Source organism: Pongo abelii, chromosome 8 (genome assembly GCF_028885655.2).
Source record: "Pongo abelii isolate AG06213 chromosome 8, NHGRI_mPonAbe1-v2.0_pri, whole genome shotgun sequence".
Taxonomy (NCBI): Eukaryota; Metazoa; Chordata; class Mammalia; order Primates; family Hominidae; genus Pongo; species Pongo abelii.
The window spans coordinates 122,264,872-122,283,722 of NC_071993.2; the positions used below are offsets into that span (position 1 = coordinate 122,264,872).

At 34.7% G+C, this 18,851-nt stretch overlaps 1 protein-coding gene across 4 annotated transcripts in view; it reads left to right on the forward strand.

Moving 5' to 3' along the window:
• The window catches only part of ATRNL1 (attractin like 1), an 839,413-nt gene that overhangs the window by 116,633 nt on the left and 703,929 nt on the right, over positions 1–18,851 (forward strand). For all 4 annotated transcript variants that reach the window (XM_024254146.3, XM_024254147.3, XM_054522910.2 and 1 more), the window contains exon 9: positions 3,655–3,838. In XM_024254146.3, the coding sequence (XP_024109914.2) occupies positions 3,655–3,838 (184 nt within the window). The remainder of the gene's footprint in view (positions 1–3,654; positions 3,839–18,851) is intronic.

Here is an 18,851-nt window from a genome sequence, read left to right on the forward strand (position 1 = left end):
GTGAATCTAAATGCAGATTTGTTATGTGGCTGTATTGCATGATGCTGAGGTTTGGAGTATTATTGATCCTGTCACACAGGGATATTGAGCCTAGTACCCAATAGTTATTCACCCCTTGCCCCACTCCTTCTCTCTTGATAAATTTTATTGTTCCATCCTCAAGTTTAACAATTCTTTTCTTTGTCATTTCCACTCTGGTATTGAGCCTATCCAGTTAGTTTTTATTTGTTATTGTAGTTTTTTTAACCTTTTTTTTTTTTTGCTGAGACATTTTTGTTTGTTTCAAGATAATTTGTAATAGTAGTGAGGTTGCAGAGAAAAAGGAATGCTTATACATTGTTTGTGGGAGTGTAAGTTAGTTCAACCATGGTGGAAGACACTGTGGTATTTCTCAAAGACCTAAAGATGGGAATACCATTCAATTCAGCCATCCTGTTACTAGGTATATATCCAAAGAAATATATTAATAAATTATTCTATTATAAAGACACATGCACACATATGTTCATTGCAGCACTATTCACCATAGCAAAGAATCAACCTAAATGCCCATCAATGATAGACTGAATAAAGAAAATGTGGTACATATACACCATAGAATATTATGCAGCCACAAAAAAGAATGAGATCATGTCTTTTGCAGGGACATGGTTGGAGCTGCAGGCCATTATCCTTCGCCGATTAACACAGGAACAGAAAACCAAATACCGCATGTTCTCACTTACAAGTGGGAGCTAAATGATGAGAACACATGGACACATAGAGGGAAAAAATGCACACTGGGGCCTGTCGGAGGTGAATGGTGGAAGGAGGGAGAGGATCAGGAAAAGTAACTAATGGGTACTAGGATTAATACTTGGGTGATGAAATAATCTGTACAACAAACCCCCGTGACATAGATTTACCTATGTAACAAACCTGCACTTGTACCCCAGAACTTAAAATAAAAGTTAAAAATAATTATAATTACTTGTTGGAGTATTTTTGTCATGGCTACTTTAAAATTCTTTTTAGGTAATTTTAACATCTGATCCATTCATCTCAGTGTTAGTATTACTTGATTGTCTTTTCTCATTCAAGTTGTGATTTTTCTTGTTGTCGGTATGACAGGGAATTTTTGATCGTATCTTGACATTTTGGGTTTTATAATGGAAGTCTCTGGGTCCTATTTTAAATCTTTTATCTTAGCAGGTAGTCACCTAGTTTGGGTTTTGCATTCAGGTCTTGTGGTGAGATCTCTCTTTCCAGTCTTAGGCCTTGTGGGGAAGGAGAGTGCTTTCCCTGTGTATTTATTATAAGCAGTATTTGGCAGGTCCCTCTTGCTAGTGCTGCTAGGGTCATCTGGTTTTGTCCATTGGACTGTTGCTCAGTTTGGCTAAGGAATAAGCCTACCCAAGTAACCTTTTATTCTAAGGATGGGGGTTGAGAAATGCTGGGCCTGAGTAACCTTCTTCTGTTGGGTGAGTGAGTGTCATGAGACACACATTCTCCAGTCCCTAGCCGGTCTGCCTTCCTCTTTACACTTTTTAGATTTTTTCTTTGGTTATCTCTTACACAGTTTCTAAGGTCTGTGGCGGGGGGAGCAGGGAAAAATCAGTCTACACTATCTTGCTCCACTTACTAACTTTTAAACTTTTGATGTGTTATTCAGTTTTTCTAGCTTTGAATTTCCTAAGTTGTAAAGAAGAGATAGCAATAATATAACCCTCCAAAGGTTATTATTAAATGAGATAATGAGATAAATGAGATAATGAGTTACTGACAACAGTGCTCTATTAGAGAATGATGCTGCTGTTGATTGCAAGGTTGTTTATTGCACCATTGTTTCTAAGGGCTAATTGAAACCCAAATGAGTAACAATGTAGAGTTATTTAAATAAATTATATATTATCAACACAATGGAATTTAGCTCTTAAAAAAGTAATAAATGGGACACAGAATGATGCCCCAAATGTCTTCTTAAGTGAAACAGTAGTTGCAACATAGTATTTTTTAGAAGTACAAATACACATACACACACACACATATATAAACGTATCTATCTATCTAAAAAACATGTACAAGTGTTTTATGTATACTAAAATATTCAGAACTGTAGTTTGAAAATAGTCTGTATGTAACAAATTGTGAAAAGTACCTCTAGGTAGTGGGCTGGGGGAAAGGGTAACTTTTACATTTTATATCTCTTAATTCAATATTTTTTGGTAAGGATCAAGTTTACCTTTATTAAAAGGAAAATGAATAAAAATGTGAAAATCTTTTAGTTCAAATTTATATATATAGTTAAGTGGTTAAAGAATATTAATCAAATTATTTCTGATAAGTTGTCTTTTACTTCATTTTTTGGAAATTACCTCCAAAATGTAATGCCCGTTAGTTACATATGAGTTCTGCAAAGTTTCTTAACATAGGTAAAGTACCAGTGGCTTGGATGACTTTTTTTGGATATTTCTATTTTTTATGACCACTGTAGAATCATTTTCTTTACTACTTTAGAATTTTGTAAATGCAAAGAGTTTTTAAGCATTATCCTTTTCTATTAGTTGATTTAGGTATTTTCAATGAGCTGACTAGGATGCCACATTTTAGGTGGCCGGTTAGAGGAAGGATGGAGATGTGATCTATATGCATATTTAAAAACAAATGACAGATTTTTATATAGCTGCTTTTTATAATAAATTTTCTAAGGCCAAGAAATTGTGGGTTTTTCATATGCATTTCTTAAAAGCATCCCTTGCATATGATTGGTGTTTTTATTAGGGAAACTGCATTGGGAAATGAATCTCTTGTAGATATAGCAAGCAGAGTGGGATTTTAATATCGGAAATTAGATACAAAAGTGTTAGAAGGACTAGAGATACCAAAGGGAAGGGATCACCCAGAAATCCAGAGGTGCTACATACCTAGGCTGGAGCCTATGATCACATTTGCCACTGAGCAACTAAACATACCAGTTTTGCTACTGAGCAGGGAATACCTATTAAGCCAGCACTGCCATTACCTACTGTAATTGCCTTCCTGTTCCTGCTGCTAGAGGCAAAATCAGAATCTTTCCTCTTGCCCTTTAATCTCATACTAGTACTCCCATTGGTGGAACCTAATAGTAACACAATTGTCAAGAGAGTCTTGGAAATTTTATTGTTTAGGTTTTCATCCTCCACAATACAAAGGACTTTATAAAAAGGAAAGTGGGGCTTATAACCAACAAATAAAGGACCAGCACAGTACTAAAAATGTGTTCAATTAATTTTAGATTTCTAAGGTTAGGGATCATATAATTTTATCTTTATAATATCAGTGACTAACTGTCACGTAGGCTCTTATAAAATATTTGTTAAAAAATTTTTTCAGAGCTATTTATGTAATATAAGAATAAAGTTTTCCTTTTTCTCTTGCAAACACACGAAATGTTCTTTTTAGTGTTTCAGAGTTTAACTTCATCTATGGAAAGACCAGTGTTACTCAACTTCAACCCCAGCACCTAACCTGGCACATATTTAATAAGTGTTTCTTGATTAAATTAATATTAGATATATACAATGTTTACTCATAAAAATATGTCATTAGAATTAACTTGTTGGTATTTTTGGTGATATATTAGTTATATTTAAAAATACTACTTGAAATTTATAATGTATTTTCTTTCTGTTACAGCATCAAATACTTGGCTTGTTCCAGAAACTAAAGGAGCTATTGTACAAGGTGGATATGGCCATACCAGTGTGTATGATGAAATAACGAAGTCCATTTATGTTCATGGAGGGTATAAAGCATTGCCAGGCAACAAATATGGATTGGTTGATGATCTTTATAAATATGAAGTTAACACTAAGACTTGGTGAGTACACAAAATAACACATTTTCTATGTTGCCATTATTATTGTAAATGATTGACTTTAAAATGGTTTCTGACATAGAAATACTTACTTTATATGCATTCATTGTAAATGCTGATATCGTTTTAATTTCAGATGAGTAATTTTGTTTACCAGTATGACTTCGATATCATCTGTTCAGGGATTTGTTCTTCTTTGCACTCACATTTTATTGTCATCTGTAAATTTTAAAAAGCATTTATTTAGTTTCATCATCTAACTTCCTGTGAAATACAGAGCTTGTGGCATTTGGGTAAATTTTCACCTTTTATTGTTATAAACAATGCTACACTGCACTTCTTGCACTGGTCTTTTCATGTACATATTTAAGAGTTGCTCTAGGGTGCATACTTAAAAGTGAGATTTTTGTATCTGAGAGTATTTATATCCTCAACTTTATTACATGTTGCCGAAGTGCTTTTCAAGTCGCTGTGGTAATGTGTATATACTTCCACCAACAGGGTATGTGTCCCTGATTCTTCATGTTGTCACCAACACTTGAAAATTGTGAGAATTTTTACTTTTGCCAAGGTGATGGGTGTGAATAGTATTTTAATGTGCATTTTCCTGATTAGTATTGTAAACATCTTTTTATGTGTTGATTTGCTATTGTTTCCTGTTTAATGAATTGCCTATTCATATCCATAATATTCTCTTTATGTTTGAAATATTATTAATTAGTTTTTCATTTATTGATTTTTTGGTTATAGAAGTCTTAAAATAAAATATTTGTTCTACTAATTTTTCTTTGTAAAATCTGGGAAATGACTTTTTTTCTTTTAAGACAGTATAGATTCTTTTAAACTTCTAGCATTAAGTTACTTTACGTGATCAAAGGAAATACACAGGTTTCCACTAAATCATGATTTGTTCTACCCTCTTCACTTTCATACATATATCCTAATTTCTACTTTTTAAAAAAATATAGAATTATAGCACCTTTTTTCTTTTGGTAATTTTGTTATTCTTATTTTTAGTCTAATAAAATGTAGTTTTATTCTTTATATTTTTATATTCATTTTTATTTTGTATAACTCATAAATAGCATCTTACTTCCGTACATTTAATATTTGTAAATTTTTCTCTGACGTTTTGCTGTGTTAGCAAGTGGAATTGTGGTATAGTGATTAAGGTACTATCAGTCTGTTTCACATTTTAAACATGTATTTAATTTAATTTAATTAATTTATTTGAGATGGAGTTTTACTCTTGTTGCCCAGGCTGGAGTGCAGTGGCACGATCTTGGCTCACTGCCACGTCCACCTCCCAAGTTCAAGCAATTCTCCTGCCTCAGCCTCTTGAGTAGCTGGGATTACATGCACACACCACCATGCCCGGCTAATTTTTTGTTTTTAGTACAGATGGGGTTTCACCATGTTGGTGAGCCTGGTCTTGAACTCCTGACCTCAGGTGATCCACCCGCCTCGGCCTCCCAAAGTGCTGGGATTATAGGTGTGAGTAACCATGCCTGGCCCTAAAAATATATTTTACATGCTGTATCATACCAAAAGGGAAGAATAACTTCTGTGTGAAGGAGACAGTGTAGTTCACAGTAATAATAATGGGTATAGCAATGCTCAGGTAAGAAGAATCTTAATAAAAGTGAATGGATAAGAGAGCAGAATTGGATATTATTTGTGTAAAGTCAAAATGAGAGATTCAGTTGTTGCTCACTACTTGAATGAAATTTTGTCAAATTTTCCATGGTTTTCTACCTGAAAACTTTACACAGTGAAAGTTTTGCCTAGATGAATATAATTATCAGCCCTGGCAATTTTAGTATGTGCACAAATGGCACTGGATATTTATATGTAAAACAATTTACTAAAATAATTTGTAAATTATTTTAAACACCTCATTACAAATACATTGTAGATGTATGATGCTTTAATATTTTAATTGGCCTTAAATTTCTTAAACACACAAAGTTATCAGTGAGCACTAATTGATTTTTTCATTATCCTTAAAGTTTGTAGTATTCTTTAAGCTTAGATCTTTTTTAGCTTATTTGTCAAGTTTGCTATTATATGTGGATTATATCAGTGGTCCCCAACCTTTTCGGCAGCAGGGACTGGTTTTGTGGAGACTTTTTCCACGGACCCAGGGAGGGGAGATGGTTTTGGAATGATTGAAGTGCATTATATTTATTGTGTACTTTATTTCTATTATTATTATTACATTATAGTATATAATGAAACAATTATACAACTCACCATAATGTAGAATAAGTGGGAACCCTGGGCTTGTTTTCCTGCAACTAGATGGTCCCATTCTGGGAGTGATGGGAGACAGTGTCACCGCAAGTGTTTTGCCTATGTTCAGTCTACTCCGTAATCTCATTTTGGTTGCTGTCACTGCAGAAGACTCTGCTTCACAAAGACAGGATGCTGGAAATAGAAGCAGGCTTTTTGGTGCTTTTGTGGCAATCTCAGGATATTCTGCCTTGACTTTAATTCACAATGTATAGTGATTTGAAGTTGTCTCAAACATACTTTTAAGGCTACTGTCATTTGTGATCTCATGCAGTTGATCCTTTTCTAGCATGGACAAAGTCGATTCACCTGGCTTACTTCCAAATGGGTCGCGGATCCATTCCTTCCCAGTTTGGAGTCTTTTGTAGTTGCGAGGTAATGGTGAAATTCTTTTGTAAGCTGTAATAGTTATTCATGCACCAGCTGGGAGAAAGAAGGTGCTGGGAGAAAGAATCTCTTCTAATGTTTGAAACATGTCAGAAATTTGAGAGTTTACTGTCGCACCCATAATTCCAGTTTGGCATTGAATGCAGCCACTTTACCTGCAAACTTGAATGCAGTTGTTATTCTCTCCTGAAGTGACAGAATGAGTTTCTTGAAGAGGTTGAATATGTCACACAAGTAAGCAAGTTTTGCAACCCATTCTGTGTCACTGAAATGTGCTGCCGGTGGTGACTGTTTTTCTAAAAGAAATCTCTGCAGTAGCCCTTGTAAGTCAAAAACTCTGACCAGTGACCCACCTTTAGAAAGCCATCTCAATTCTGTGTATAAGAGAAGACATGCGGCTGGGTGCGGTGGCTCACGCCTGTAATCCCACCACTGAGAGGCCGATGTGGGCGGATCACGAGGTCAGGAGTTCGAGACCAGCCTGGCCAATATGGTGAAACCCCATCTCTACTAAAAATACAAAAATTAGTTGGGCATGGTGATGCATGCCTGTAGTCCCAGGTACTTGGGAAGCTGAGGCAGAAGAATTGCTTGAACCCAGGAGGCGGAGGTTGCAGTGAGCCGAGATCACGCCACTGTACTCCAGCCTGGGCGAGTACAGTACAGTAGTAGCCATCTCTACCAAAAATACAAAAGTTAGCCAGGCATGATGGCACATGCCTGTAGTCCCAGCTACTTGAAGGTCTGAGGTGGGAGGATTGCTTGAACATGGGAGGTGGAGGCTGTGGTGAGCCAAGATCATGCCACTGTCCTCCAGCCTGGGTGACAGAGTGAGACCCTGTCTCAAAAAAATTAAAGAGAGAGAGAGAGAGAGAGAGAGAGAGAGAGAGAAATGTGCACATAACATATCCTCATGCACATCCTCCTGAAAAATATATTGCATAAAAACAAACATTGTTGTTTTATTGTCAACATCAGTCGACTCATCAACCTGGATTGCTTACCAAGGTGACTCATTAATTCTAACAATTGTGCCTCAGTATCCTCTGCTGTTTCATCAATTCATCCAGTTATGGTGCTAGCTGAAAGAGGAACACGTGCCAACTTTTGAACTGCAGTCTCTCCTAAAAGAGTACAAATGTCTTTAGCAATAGGCAGGATCAACTCTTCATCAATAGTAAAGGGCTTCTAAGATTTAGCAATGCTGTTAGCTACTAAGAATGATGCTCTCAGTACAGACCCATTTGACGAAGTGGTGGCTTTCAACAATTGCTTCGGCTCTTCGTGTTCACTTTTTCTCTTTTGAAAAACTCCAAGGGCTTGTTTTTTAATGCAGGGTGCTTGGTCTCCTTGTGGCGAAGCAGTTTTGAAGGTTTCATGGTTTCATTGGATGGCTGGTTGCCACGTATTATACAAAGTGGACTTGGAGAATGTGAATCACCTGTTGTAATGAACCCGTAATTTAAGTAGGACTCTTAGTATTTTATTTGAAATGCAGCTTTCTTTTTGTTGGCAGTCTAAGAGTCTTCTGCTATCTCATCATTCCCCCTTTTCAAAGAAGCTCTCCAGTGACGTTTGTTTTTTACTCAGTTTGGCTGAGGTTTGTTTGTGGACTTACCAAAACTGTAACTGAGACAAGTGTGCAGTGTGGGAAAGAGGTGTGGACAGAAATGGTAAATAAAATAATGGGGGGTGGGGGCAGGCAGTGCCTGCATGGACTAAAATAAGTATTAGATTCTGCCTTCAAGCCTGCTACCAGATGCGACTGTACAATTGAAGTACATCATCTCACTTGCCACTATAAAGCCTGCTACCAGATGCAGCTTAATTATCACTTGCCACTCACTCACTGATAGGGTTTTGATATGAGTCTGCAAGCAATTGATTTATTATGATCCCTGTGCAGTCAAACCTCTCTGCTAACATTAATCTGTATTTGCAGCCACTCCCCAGCCCTGTCATCACCACCTCAGCTCCACCTCAGATCACCAAGCATTAGATTCTCATAGGGGCATGCAACCTAGATTCCTCACATGTGCAGTTTACAATAGGATTTGCACTTCTATGATAATCTAATGTTGCCGCTCATCTGACAGGAGGTGGAGCTCAGGCAGTAATGCAAGTGATGGGGAATGTCTGTAAAGACAGATGAAGCTGTGTTCCCTCACGTGCTACTCACCTCCTGCTCTGCGGCCTGGTTCCTAACAGGGTGTTGAGAACCCTTGGATTATATTGTATGTGATGTCACCATTATGTGTCCATTATGTATCAGCATTATGTATCCACTGTATAGACCGATATTTATTTTTTACCACGTCAGAACTGGTTTCGGTTTTTAGTAGATGTGGTTACATAGATAGAGCACTTTGTTGAGATACTAGGAAATGTGTTTTGAGGACTTACTCTTTTTCAGTGGTGAAATGAATTCTTTTGGACTGTTACTTCCCCTGAGAAAAATTAGGAATTTTATTTGCCTAAAGCATGAGAGAACTATCAAAACCATGAGAATTTGTCAGAGATTTAGGAGAGGTACAATGTCAAGGGATACGAGACAGACATTTTGTGTAATTTTAACCTTGAGACAGTTAGAAATCCTGGAAACTTCCTGAGACACTGAGCAGTCCTTTTGTCAGTCATTATGGAGGAACAAAATTAGATTTCCAGATGTGCCAAGGAAGAGGAGCCTTGGTACATACTTAACGATTTAGTCTGGCCCCTGAGATTCTAAACCCTACTCGTGATAATTAGCCCAACTTTGAATCATCACAATCTTTTATTAGATTATGGTGAAATGCCCATAATGTAGTTAGATGGCAACATAAAAAGTAAATACTTTATTAAGTGAGATAACATCATACAGAGCCTTAAAGTATTTCTTCTATATATCATATACAATATCTGGCACAAACTAAAAAAAAAGCTTGGAAGAAGATAAGATACGAAAAAACAACATCCATTAGAAACATACATATAGGATAATGGAGTGTTTTAGATACAAACTTTAAAATAATTATTGTATGTTCAAGGAATTAAAATTTAAGGTAGAGAATATTAGGATAGGACTGGATACTCATACTTATGAATCAAATGGAAATTCTAGAACTGAAAAATACTTTGAGTAAATTAAGAATTCCTTGGATGGAAATAACAGCAGATTAGACACAGCTGAAGGGGGAAATATGAAATGGAAGAGAGATCAGAAGGAAACATCCAGAAGGAAGTAAAGAAAGACAAGATGATGACCAAAAAAGGACAGAAAGAAATACAAGGAAGATGTGGAAATTGTCTAGCCCACATGTGTAATTGGAATCCTAAAAAGAGAAGAGTGAAGACAAATGTGGAACATTATTTGAAGTGATACTAAGTAAGAAATTTTCAAAAGTGACAAAGACATCAAGCCCCACAGATCAAAGAAGTTCTGTGAGCACCAAGGGTCATAAATACAAAGAAACTCAGAAATATTATAGTAAAACTGATGAAAACAAAAACATGAAGACAAAAATTTCAAAGCAGATAGAGAAAAAAGGGCATATTTCCTTTAAAGGAACAGCATGAAGACTGACAATTAATTTTTTAACTGAGGAAATGGGATCCAGAATACATGTTTTCAAATAGCTTAAAGACAATAATCATCCATCTAAAATTCTACATAATTAAATATTCTTAAAAATGTAAGCAAAATAAGAGCATTTTTAGAAAAACAATGACTGAGATGACTTGACAATAGTAGTCTTTCAATAAAGGAAATACTAATTACAATAAGTGCTATTGAAGTAGAAGAAAAATGATCCCAGTTACTGGATCGAATGCAATGAAATTATAGAGATGATTCTAAATAACTATCATATAAAGCTATAGTAATAATAGTGTCTTGCATATACACAAAATTTAAATGCATGGCCCTAATAGCACATAAGTTAGAAAAGGGGTAAATTAGTGTTAAAAAGTCTGAAAGTTGGCCGGGCATGGCGGCTCATGCCTGTAATCCTAGCACTTTGGAGGGCGGAAGTGGGCAGATCACTTGAAGCCAGGGGTTCAATACCAGCCTGGCCAACATGCTGAAACCCATCTCCACTAAAAATACAAAAAATTAGCCAGGCATGGTGGCATGTGCTTGTAGTCCCAGCTACTTGGGAGGCCGAGGCACGAGAATCACTTGAACCCAGGAGGCAGAGGTTGCAGTGAGCCAAGATTGCATCACTGGACTCCAGCCTGGGCGACAGAGACTCTGTCTCAAAAAACAAAAAGAAATTCCAGTTATACTAAATGTGAGAGACTAAACATTCCAGTTAAAAGCCAAGAATTTTTGGATTGGATATAAAAACAAAACTTAGCCATCTGCTGCTTAGAAAAGATAAACCTTAAATAAAAATATTTAGAAAAGTTGAAAGTAAAAGGAAGGCATAACAGTTCTTAATTTATATATAATTTATAACGCAGTGTTGAAATAATGTAAAATTGACCAAAGAAAAGAGACAAAACATAGTGAGATGTTTTTAACCCAACTTTCTTGGTAACCGGTAGTACCAGGAGACCAAAAAACAGCAAGAATATAAAACATTTGAATAGCACAATGAACAATTTTGTCTCACTTGATATTTGAGAACATAATACCTTATAATTGAAGCATATACATGGTTTCCAAGAACAAAGGAACTTTCCCGGAATTTACTGTATTCTGGGTTTTAATGCAAGTCTTAATAAATTTAAAAGGATTAAAATAATACAAATTAATTGACCACAGTGAAATAAAAAGTAACTTTTTGGTGATTACATAAAAATAATAAGAAAAACCCTAATATATATGTGTATATATATTTATATATGTGTATTTAATATATATGTGTATATATATTTATATATGTGTATTTAATATATGTGTGTGTGTGTATATATATATGTGTGTGTGTGTATATATATATGTGTGTATATATATGTGTGTGTGTGTGTATATATATATGTATGTGTGTGTGTGTGTGTGTGTGTATATATATAGATATATATATATATATTTTTTTTGAGACAGACTCTCCCTCCGTCACCCAGCCTGGAGTGCAGTGACACAATCTCAGTTCACTGCAACCTCTCCTTCTTGGGTTCAAGCAATTCTCCTGCCTCAGCCTCCTGAGTAGCTGGGACTACAGGCGTGTGCCACCACACCTGGCTAATTTTTTTGTATTTTTAGTACAGATGGGGTTTCACCCTGTTAGCCAGGATGGTCTCAATCTCTTGACCTCGTGATCCCCCCGCCTTGGCCTCCCAAAGTGCTGGGATTACAGGCGTGAGCCACCGCACCTGGCCAAAAAACCCTAGTATAATTTTCATACTGAAAATTTTCATACTTAAAATTACTGAATGATGACACATCAAAATGCATGTGATTCAGCTAAGGAGGGACACTTATAGATCTAAATGCATTTATTAGAAATGATTTTCTAAAAGTCTGAAAATCAATAGTCTAAGAATCCCCTTGAGAAGTTAGAAAAAGAACAGCAGAATGATCCCAAGAAAGGATAAAGGAAATAAAGTTACGATAAAGGAAAGGAACATGAGATAAGAGCATGAATTAATGAAACAGGAAACGTGATAGAAATGATCCATAAAGCCACCAAAACTCAACAAAGTTAGTTGTTTTTAAAAGTAATAGATAAATCCCCACACAGACTTAGAAACAAAGATTACTCAAATAATCCATGCCAAGAATGAAAAGGGATATCATGACAGATCATGTAGAGATTAAAAGTTAGTAAGAACATATGATAAGCAACTCTATGACAGTAAATTTGAAAAAGTAGATGAACTATGACAAATTTCTAGAAAAACAAAACTTACCAGAATTGACATATGAACATTGAAATAATCTTATGTCAAATAACTAGAATTTTTAATTGAAACGTTGTTGCCTCAGAATACAGAAGCATACATACAGATGAACAAATAAAAACAAAACAAAACAAATTCTCCAGGCCCTGATCACTTTACTGGTGAATTTTCCCAAATATTTAAGAAATAAGCATTTAAGAAATAAATAACATCAATCTTTCTCAAACTTTCTGGAAACAGAAATAATTATGTTGAGATTTATGAGGCAAGCATAACCTTGATATAAAAATATGAAAAGAATATTACAGGTAAGGAAAATTTTAGTATTATCTTTTCCATGGATGATTCCAGCAATTTAGAAAGAAAATGATAGATTATTTGGGTTCATTCAAAGAATATAAGGTTAGTAAAAATTTATAAAATTTGAATAATTAAGAAAATAGAGAAGTAATGATCTATAATCTTCTTGAAAGATGCAGAAAAAAGTATAGATAAAATTTAACATGTATTTATGATAAAACCTCTGGTGAACTAGGAATGGAAGCAAATCATTTATGTGGTAAAATGTACAAGGACACATGAAAACTTTAAGCATTATGGTGAAATATAGAGAGCTTTCCCTCTAAGATTGGGAATGGGATAAGGGTGCTCACTGTCACCACTTTTATTCAACATTGTATTGGAATTTCCTGCCAGTGTAATAAGGCAGATCAATATAATATAATAAATATAATATAATATAATATAATAAATATAATATAATATAATATGATATAATATGATATAATATAATATAATATGTATATGGGTAATCAGTTGCTGCAAATAACATCAATATGAAAAATTAATCCAGAGTAATTCTGTATACCAGGAACAGTTTAAAACTGATAATTTAAAAATAATATAATTTATGTCACTGTCAGAACATTAATAACATAAGGAATAAATCTAATGACTTATGTGCAAGATCTTTACACAGAAAACTATAAAACCTTATTGTGAGAAATTAAATAAAATTTAAATATATCTCAGACCAAATTATGACAATTGTTTGAAAAACTCAATATTATGCAGATGTCTATTCTGCCCAAATTGATCTGTAGATTTAATGTGATCCCAAACAAAATTTTAGCAGGTGTTTTTCTTTTGGAAATTGACATGGTGATTCTAAAATTTATACAAAAATGTGAAGGGTTATTTTTGTATAAATTTTAGAATCTCCATGTCAATTTCCAAAAGAAAAACTTTAGAAGAACAAAGCTGGAGGACTTTTCTATCCAAATTTTAGAAGAACAAAGCTGGAGGAGTTCTCTATCAGATCTCATCACTTATGAAGTTACAATAATTAAGTGTTGTTGCAAAGATACGGAAATAGGCTAATGCAGCAAATAGGAATTCCACAGACAGACCTATACATTTATGGGCACTTAATCTATGACAAAAGTGGAACTACAGAGCAGTTTTTCTTAATAAATTGTTCTGGGCCAATTGGGTGTATAATTGGAAAAAATGAATATTGAGTCCTACCTCACATCATCATAAACAAAGATCTGTTTCAGATCAATGTTAGATCTAAATGTGGAAGTACAATAATATTCTAGAAGATAACAGAGGCAAATATCTTCATATTTATGAGTAAAGAAAGATTTCTTAAATGGAATTTGAGTAGTTTCATTAATAAAAGAAAAATGATAGACTGAACTATATTTATATGTCTAAAAAGTCAGTAAGAACATAAACATTCCATGCTCATGGATCAGAAGAATCAATATTGTAAAAATGGCCATACTGGCCATTTTTACATTTACAGAATCGGTGCTATTCCTATCAGACTACCAATGTCATTCTTCCCAGAATTAGAAAAAAAAACTATCCTAAAATTAATATATAACCAAAAAAGAGCCCGAATAACCAAAGCAATCCTAAGCAAAAAGAACAAAGCTGGAGGCATCACACTACCTGACTTCAAACTGTACTATGGAAAGCTACAGTAACCCAAACAGCATGATACAGGTAGAAAAATGGACATGTAAACCAATTGAACTGAATAGAAAACTTGAACATAAAGCCACACACTTACAATCATCTGATCTTTGACAAGGCTGACAAAAACAAGCAATGAGGAAAGGACTCCCTATTCAATAAATGATGCTGGATAACTGGCTAGCCATATGCCAAAGATTGAAGCTGGACCCCTACCTTTCAACATATACAAAATCAACTCAAAATCGATCAAAGATTGAAATGTAAGACCTCAAACTATACAAATCCTAACAGACAACCAAGGAAATAACTCTTCTTGACATTGGCCTTGATAAATAATTTTTGGCTAAGTCTCCAAAAGTAATTGCAACAAAAACAAAAATTGACAAGTAGGACCTAATCAAACTAAAGAGCTCTTCACAGCAAAATAAACTATTAGCAAAGTAAACAGACAACCTACAAAATGGGAGAAGATATTCTCAAACTGTGCATCTGACAGAGGCCTAATATCCGGAATCCATAGAGAACTTAAGTCCACAGGCAAAAGACAAATAACCCCATTAAAAAATGGGCAAAGGACATGAACAGACACTTCTCAAAAGAAGACATACAAGTGCCCAACAAACATGCAAAAATGGTCAGCATCACTAATCACTAGAGAAATGCAAATGAGATATCACACCAATCAGAATGGCTATTTTTAAAAAGTAAAAACAACAACAACAACAACAACAACACAGCAGATTCTTATGAGACTGCAGAGAAAAGGGAATGCTTAGACGCTGTTGATGGGAATGAATGTAAATTATTTCAGCCACTGTGGAAAATAGTTTGGAGATTTCTTAAAGAACTTAAAACTGAGCTACCATTTGACCCAGCAATCCCATTGCTGGGTATATGCCCAAAGGAAAATAAATCATTCTACCAAAGAGACATATGCACTTGTTTGTTCATTGCTGTGCTATTCACAGTAGCAAAGACATGGAATCAATCCAGGTGCCCATCAATGGTAGATTAGATTAAGAAAATGTGGTACATAGATACCATGGAATATTATGCAGTCATAAAGAAGAGTGAAATCTTGTCTTTTGCAGCAACATGGATGCAGTTGGAGGCCATAATCCTAAGCGAAATTAATGCAGGAACAGAAAATAAAATAAACCAGACATAAAAGAAAACATAGTATATTCTTCTATTGATATAAAGTTCAGCACCAGGAAAAACAGAATTATGGGCTTAGAAGTTATGATAGGGATTGCCTGTGAGTGATTTGAATGAGTAGCAGCAAAGCTTCTGGAGTGGTTGTGTGTTCACTTTGTGATAATTCATTGAACTATACACTTAAGATTTTTATACTTTTGGCATATATATTATACTTCATAAAAATTTATTAAAAAAATAGAAATCTGAGTTCGATTTGACTTCTTATATGCTAAAAGATTATGATAATTTGACATACCAAAAGAGGGTCAATTTTTTATGTAAAGTTAGCAAAATACATTTTTATTATCAGTGTTAGAAAAGGATGGAGACATAAAAGTTCAGTCATTTCTGCTATCCCACTCCTTCAGGAGTAGTTGCATCTGGTTTCGTTACATTTAATAAGTAAGAGAGAATAAACATCTTGAACTTATAGGAGTTCCTGTTGCTCAAAAATGATTCCTTTTATGTTTTTGGTATGTTTTGCTGATTAATATTATCTTTGCTCAGGGACTTTAACTTTGGTGTAATGATTTTGAATATTGGGGTCATTGTGATCTTGATTTTATAGCCTTGTTAAATGAGGCATCTCATAACTTTCTTTGCATATGTTTGTACAACTTATAATAGGAGCTTATGTCTTCATTATTTTTCTATGTGAAGACTTTTCTCTGATAGTGGAGACCTCAGATTTTCTTGGCCTATTGTTTAGGTCTTTTCCTCAATTGTTGTATTCCTTTAGCCTGTAAAAAGCACAGTAAGTTTTAACACATAAGGAATATATTAAACTTTACCATTTATAACTTTCAGCTGTAATTATCAACTTGTTTTTTTTTTTTTTTTTTTAAATTTTTTTCCAGTGAGGGAAAAAGACTTCAATTATATTTCTTTTTTTTTTTTTTTTTTTTTTTTTTTGAGATGAAGTTTTGCTCTTGTTTCCCAGGCTAGAGTGCAGCGGCACAATCTCGGCTCACTGCAACCTCTGCCTCCCAGGTTCAAGTGATTCTCTTGCCTTGGCCTCCTGAGTAGCTGGGATTACAGGCACCTGACACCACACCAGGCTATGTTTTTGTATTTTTAGTATAGACGGGGTTTCACCATGTTGGCCAGGCTGGTCTCGAACTCCTGGCCTCAAGTGATCCACCCACCTCGACCTCCCATAGTGCTGAGATTACAGGCATGAGCCACCATGCTTGCCCAACTTCAATTATGTTTCTACAGACATTAAAAAGATAGGTAGTGAATCTAATGGTAATGCTTCTGTGGTACAAGTTAATTCTGTACTTTTAAAATGTCTTTCTAATCACATATACTTAAAAAATATTTTCATAGTGAGGCCACACCTGGTTACATGAAATGATTTAATCTAGCTTCAATTTGATATAATGGAAGTTGTTTTTACATTAAAGTATTAAAAACTATGTTATTAAATTATTGTTTTTTTTGTGATTTCTCTAAAAAATTTCCTGTCAGAGGTTTTGGAAAGCGATAGAGGTTAATTTTATAAATTATGTTATTATTTAAAACCCATTTCAGTAAATACTGATGAACATCAGCATTTTTCTGTCTCTGCTTATTGAGTGTCTGAAATCTTTTCAGTGAAAATTTTGTTGGCTCTTTATCAAGCCCTGTTTTGGGAATAATCCTAAGTAGTTCTCAGTAAGGGAGATTGAGAATTTAAAATTTAATTTTATATATTTATGAGGGAAATAATAGAAATATATACACACACAAGCACACAAACATAGTTGCGAAGATATCAGAGATTTATTAAAATGAAAATAAAATGTTTATATAGGCAAAAAGACTATTATCTTTAAAAACATCGTGATAAGAGATTTGGAATTTTGGAATGTCTGGTTAAAATCCCATATTGATAATTTAAATAAGTACTTATCTGTAGCTTTGCTTTTCACAGTGATTAAAAAATTTGTAATACTTGCTTTTTACTAGTTCTCTTTTATAAATTGGGAAATATTACATATGGACAAAAGACTGTATGATAGTATGTATATATAGTTTCAAAACCATAGTAAAATGAATTCCCTGCCTACCTGTGCTAAGAAAGAGGACATTACGATACCCTAGAAGCCCCCATGTGTCCCTTTATGATTGTACCCCTTATATTATCCCCCTCCATTATTCTTAATATTGTGTTATTTCCTTGCTTTTCATTGCACATTTTTACCCTCCATGTATGTATTTACCAGCAAACCTTTCATTTAGTTTTTCCGTTTTAAAATTTTGCATAAATTGTTTATCATTGTATGCTTTCTTCAGAGATCTTTAAAAAGTCAGCTTTATGCTCTGGAGATATATTTTAATGGAGAGAGGCAGACAATAAATATGGAAATAAGTAAAATATATTTTAAATATAATAAGTGCTATGAAGAGAAAAGAAAGCAGGGAAGGAAGATAGAGAGTTTCAGATTGTTGCATTTAAAAAGAGTGGCCAGAGAAGACCTCATAAGACATCTTAATAAAACCTAAAGGCGATTAAGGAGTGAGCCATGCAAATATCTGGGGGACAGATGTTCTAGGAGGAGGTCCAGCTAGTGCAAAAGCCTTGAGATGGGAACATCCTTGTCATTTGGAACAGCAAAGGGGCTAGTGTAGTCGAGTGTCTTGGAGTAAGATGGAAATTATCTTCCCTTAGAGAAATAATTGGAAACCCAATCATGTAGGGCCTTAAAAAACATTATAGAGCTTTTACTTTGGTATGGGTAGACTTTGAGGGTTTTGAACAGATATGTGACATATCTGACATATGTGACATGCTCTGACTTAGATTTTTACAGGAGCAGTGTTGTAATTACGATGCAAGAGCAGAAGCAGGAAGATCATTTAGGAGGCTATTTTAATGATCTAAGAGGGAGATGATGGTATCTGGAACCATAGAGGCCAATGTGAAGGTAGTGAGAATTGGTTGGATTCTGAATATATTTTCAAGGTAGAACCAACAGGAATTGAAAAAACTAGGGGACTGGATATAGAGTGGATGAGAGAGAGAGAGAGAGAGAACAGTGAAAGATGAAGCAGGCATTTGGCTTGAAGACCTGAAAGCATGGAGTTGGCATTAGTTGGGATGATGAATTTTGTGGGAGAAGTAGGTTTGGTGTTAGGAAGAATGGAAACTTGGTTTTAGACACGTTTAATTTGAGATACATACTATACAGCTTGTGGATATGTTAAATAGGTGGCTGGATGTAGGAATTTCAGGACGTGGACACTCTAATTTTCTGGTCAAAGAGATGAGGAGAAACAACCAGAAAAGGAGACTGAGAATGAGCGGTTAATGAGTTAGGAGGAAAACTAGGAGAATATGGTATTC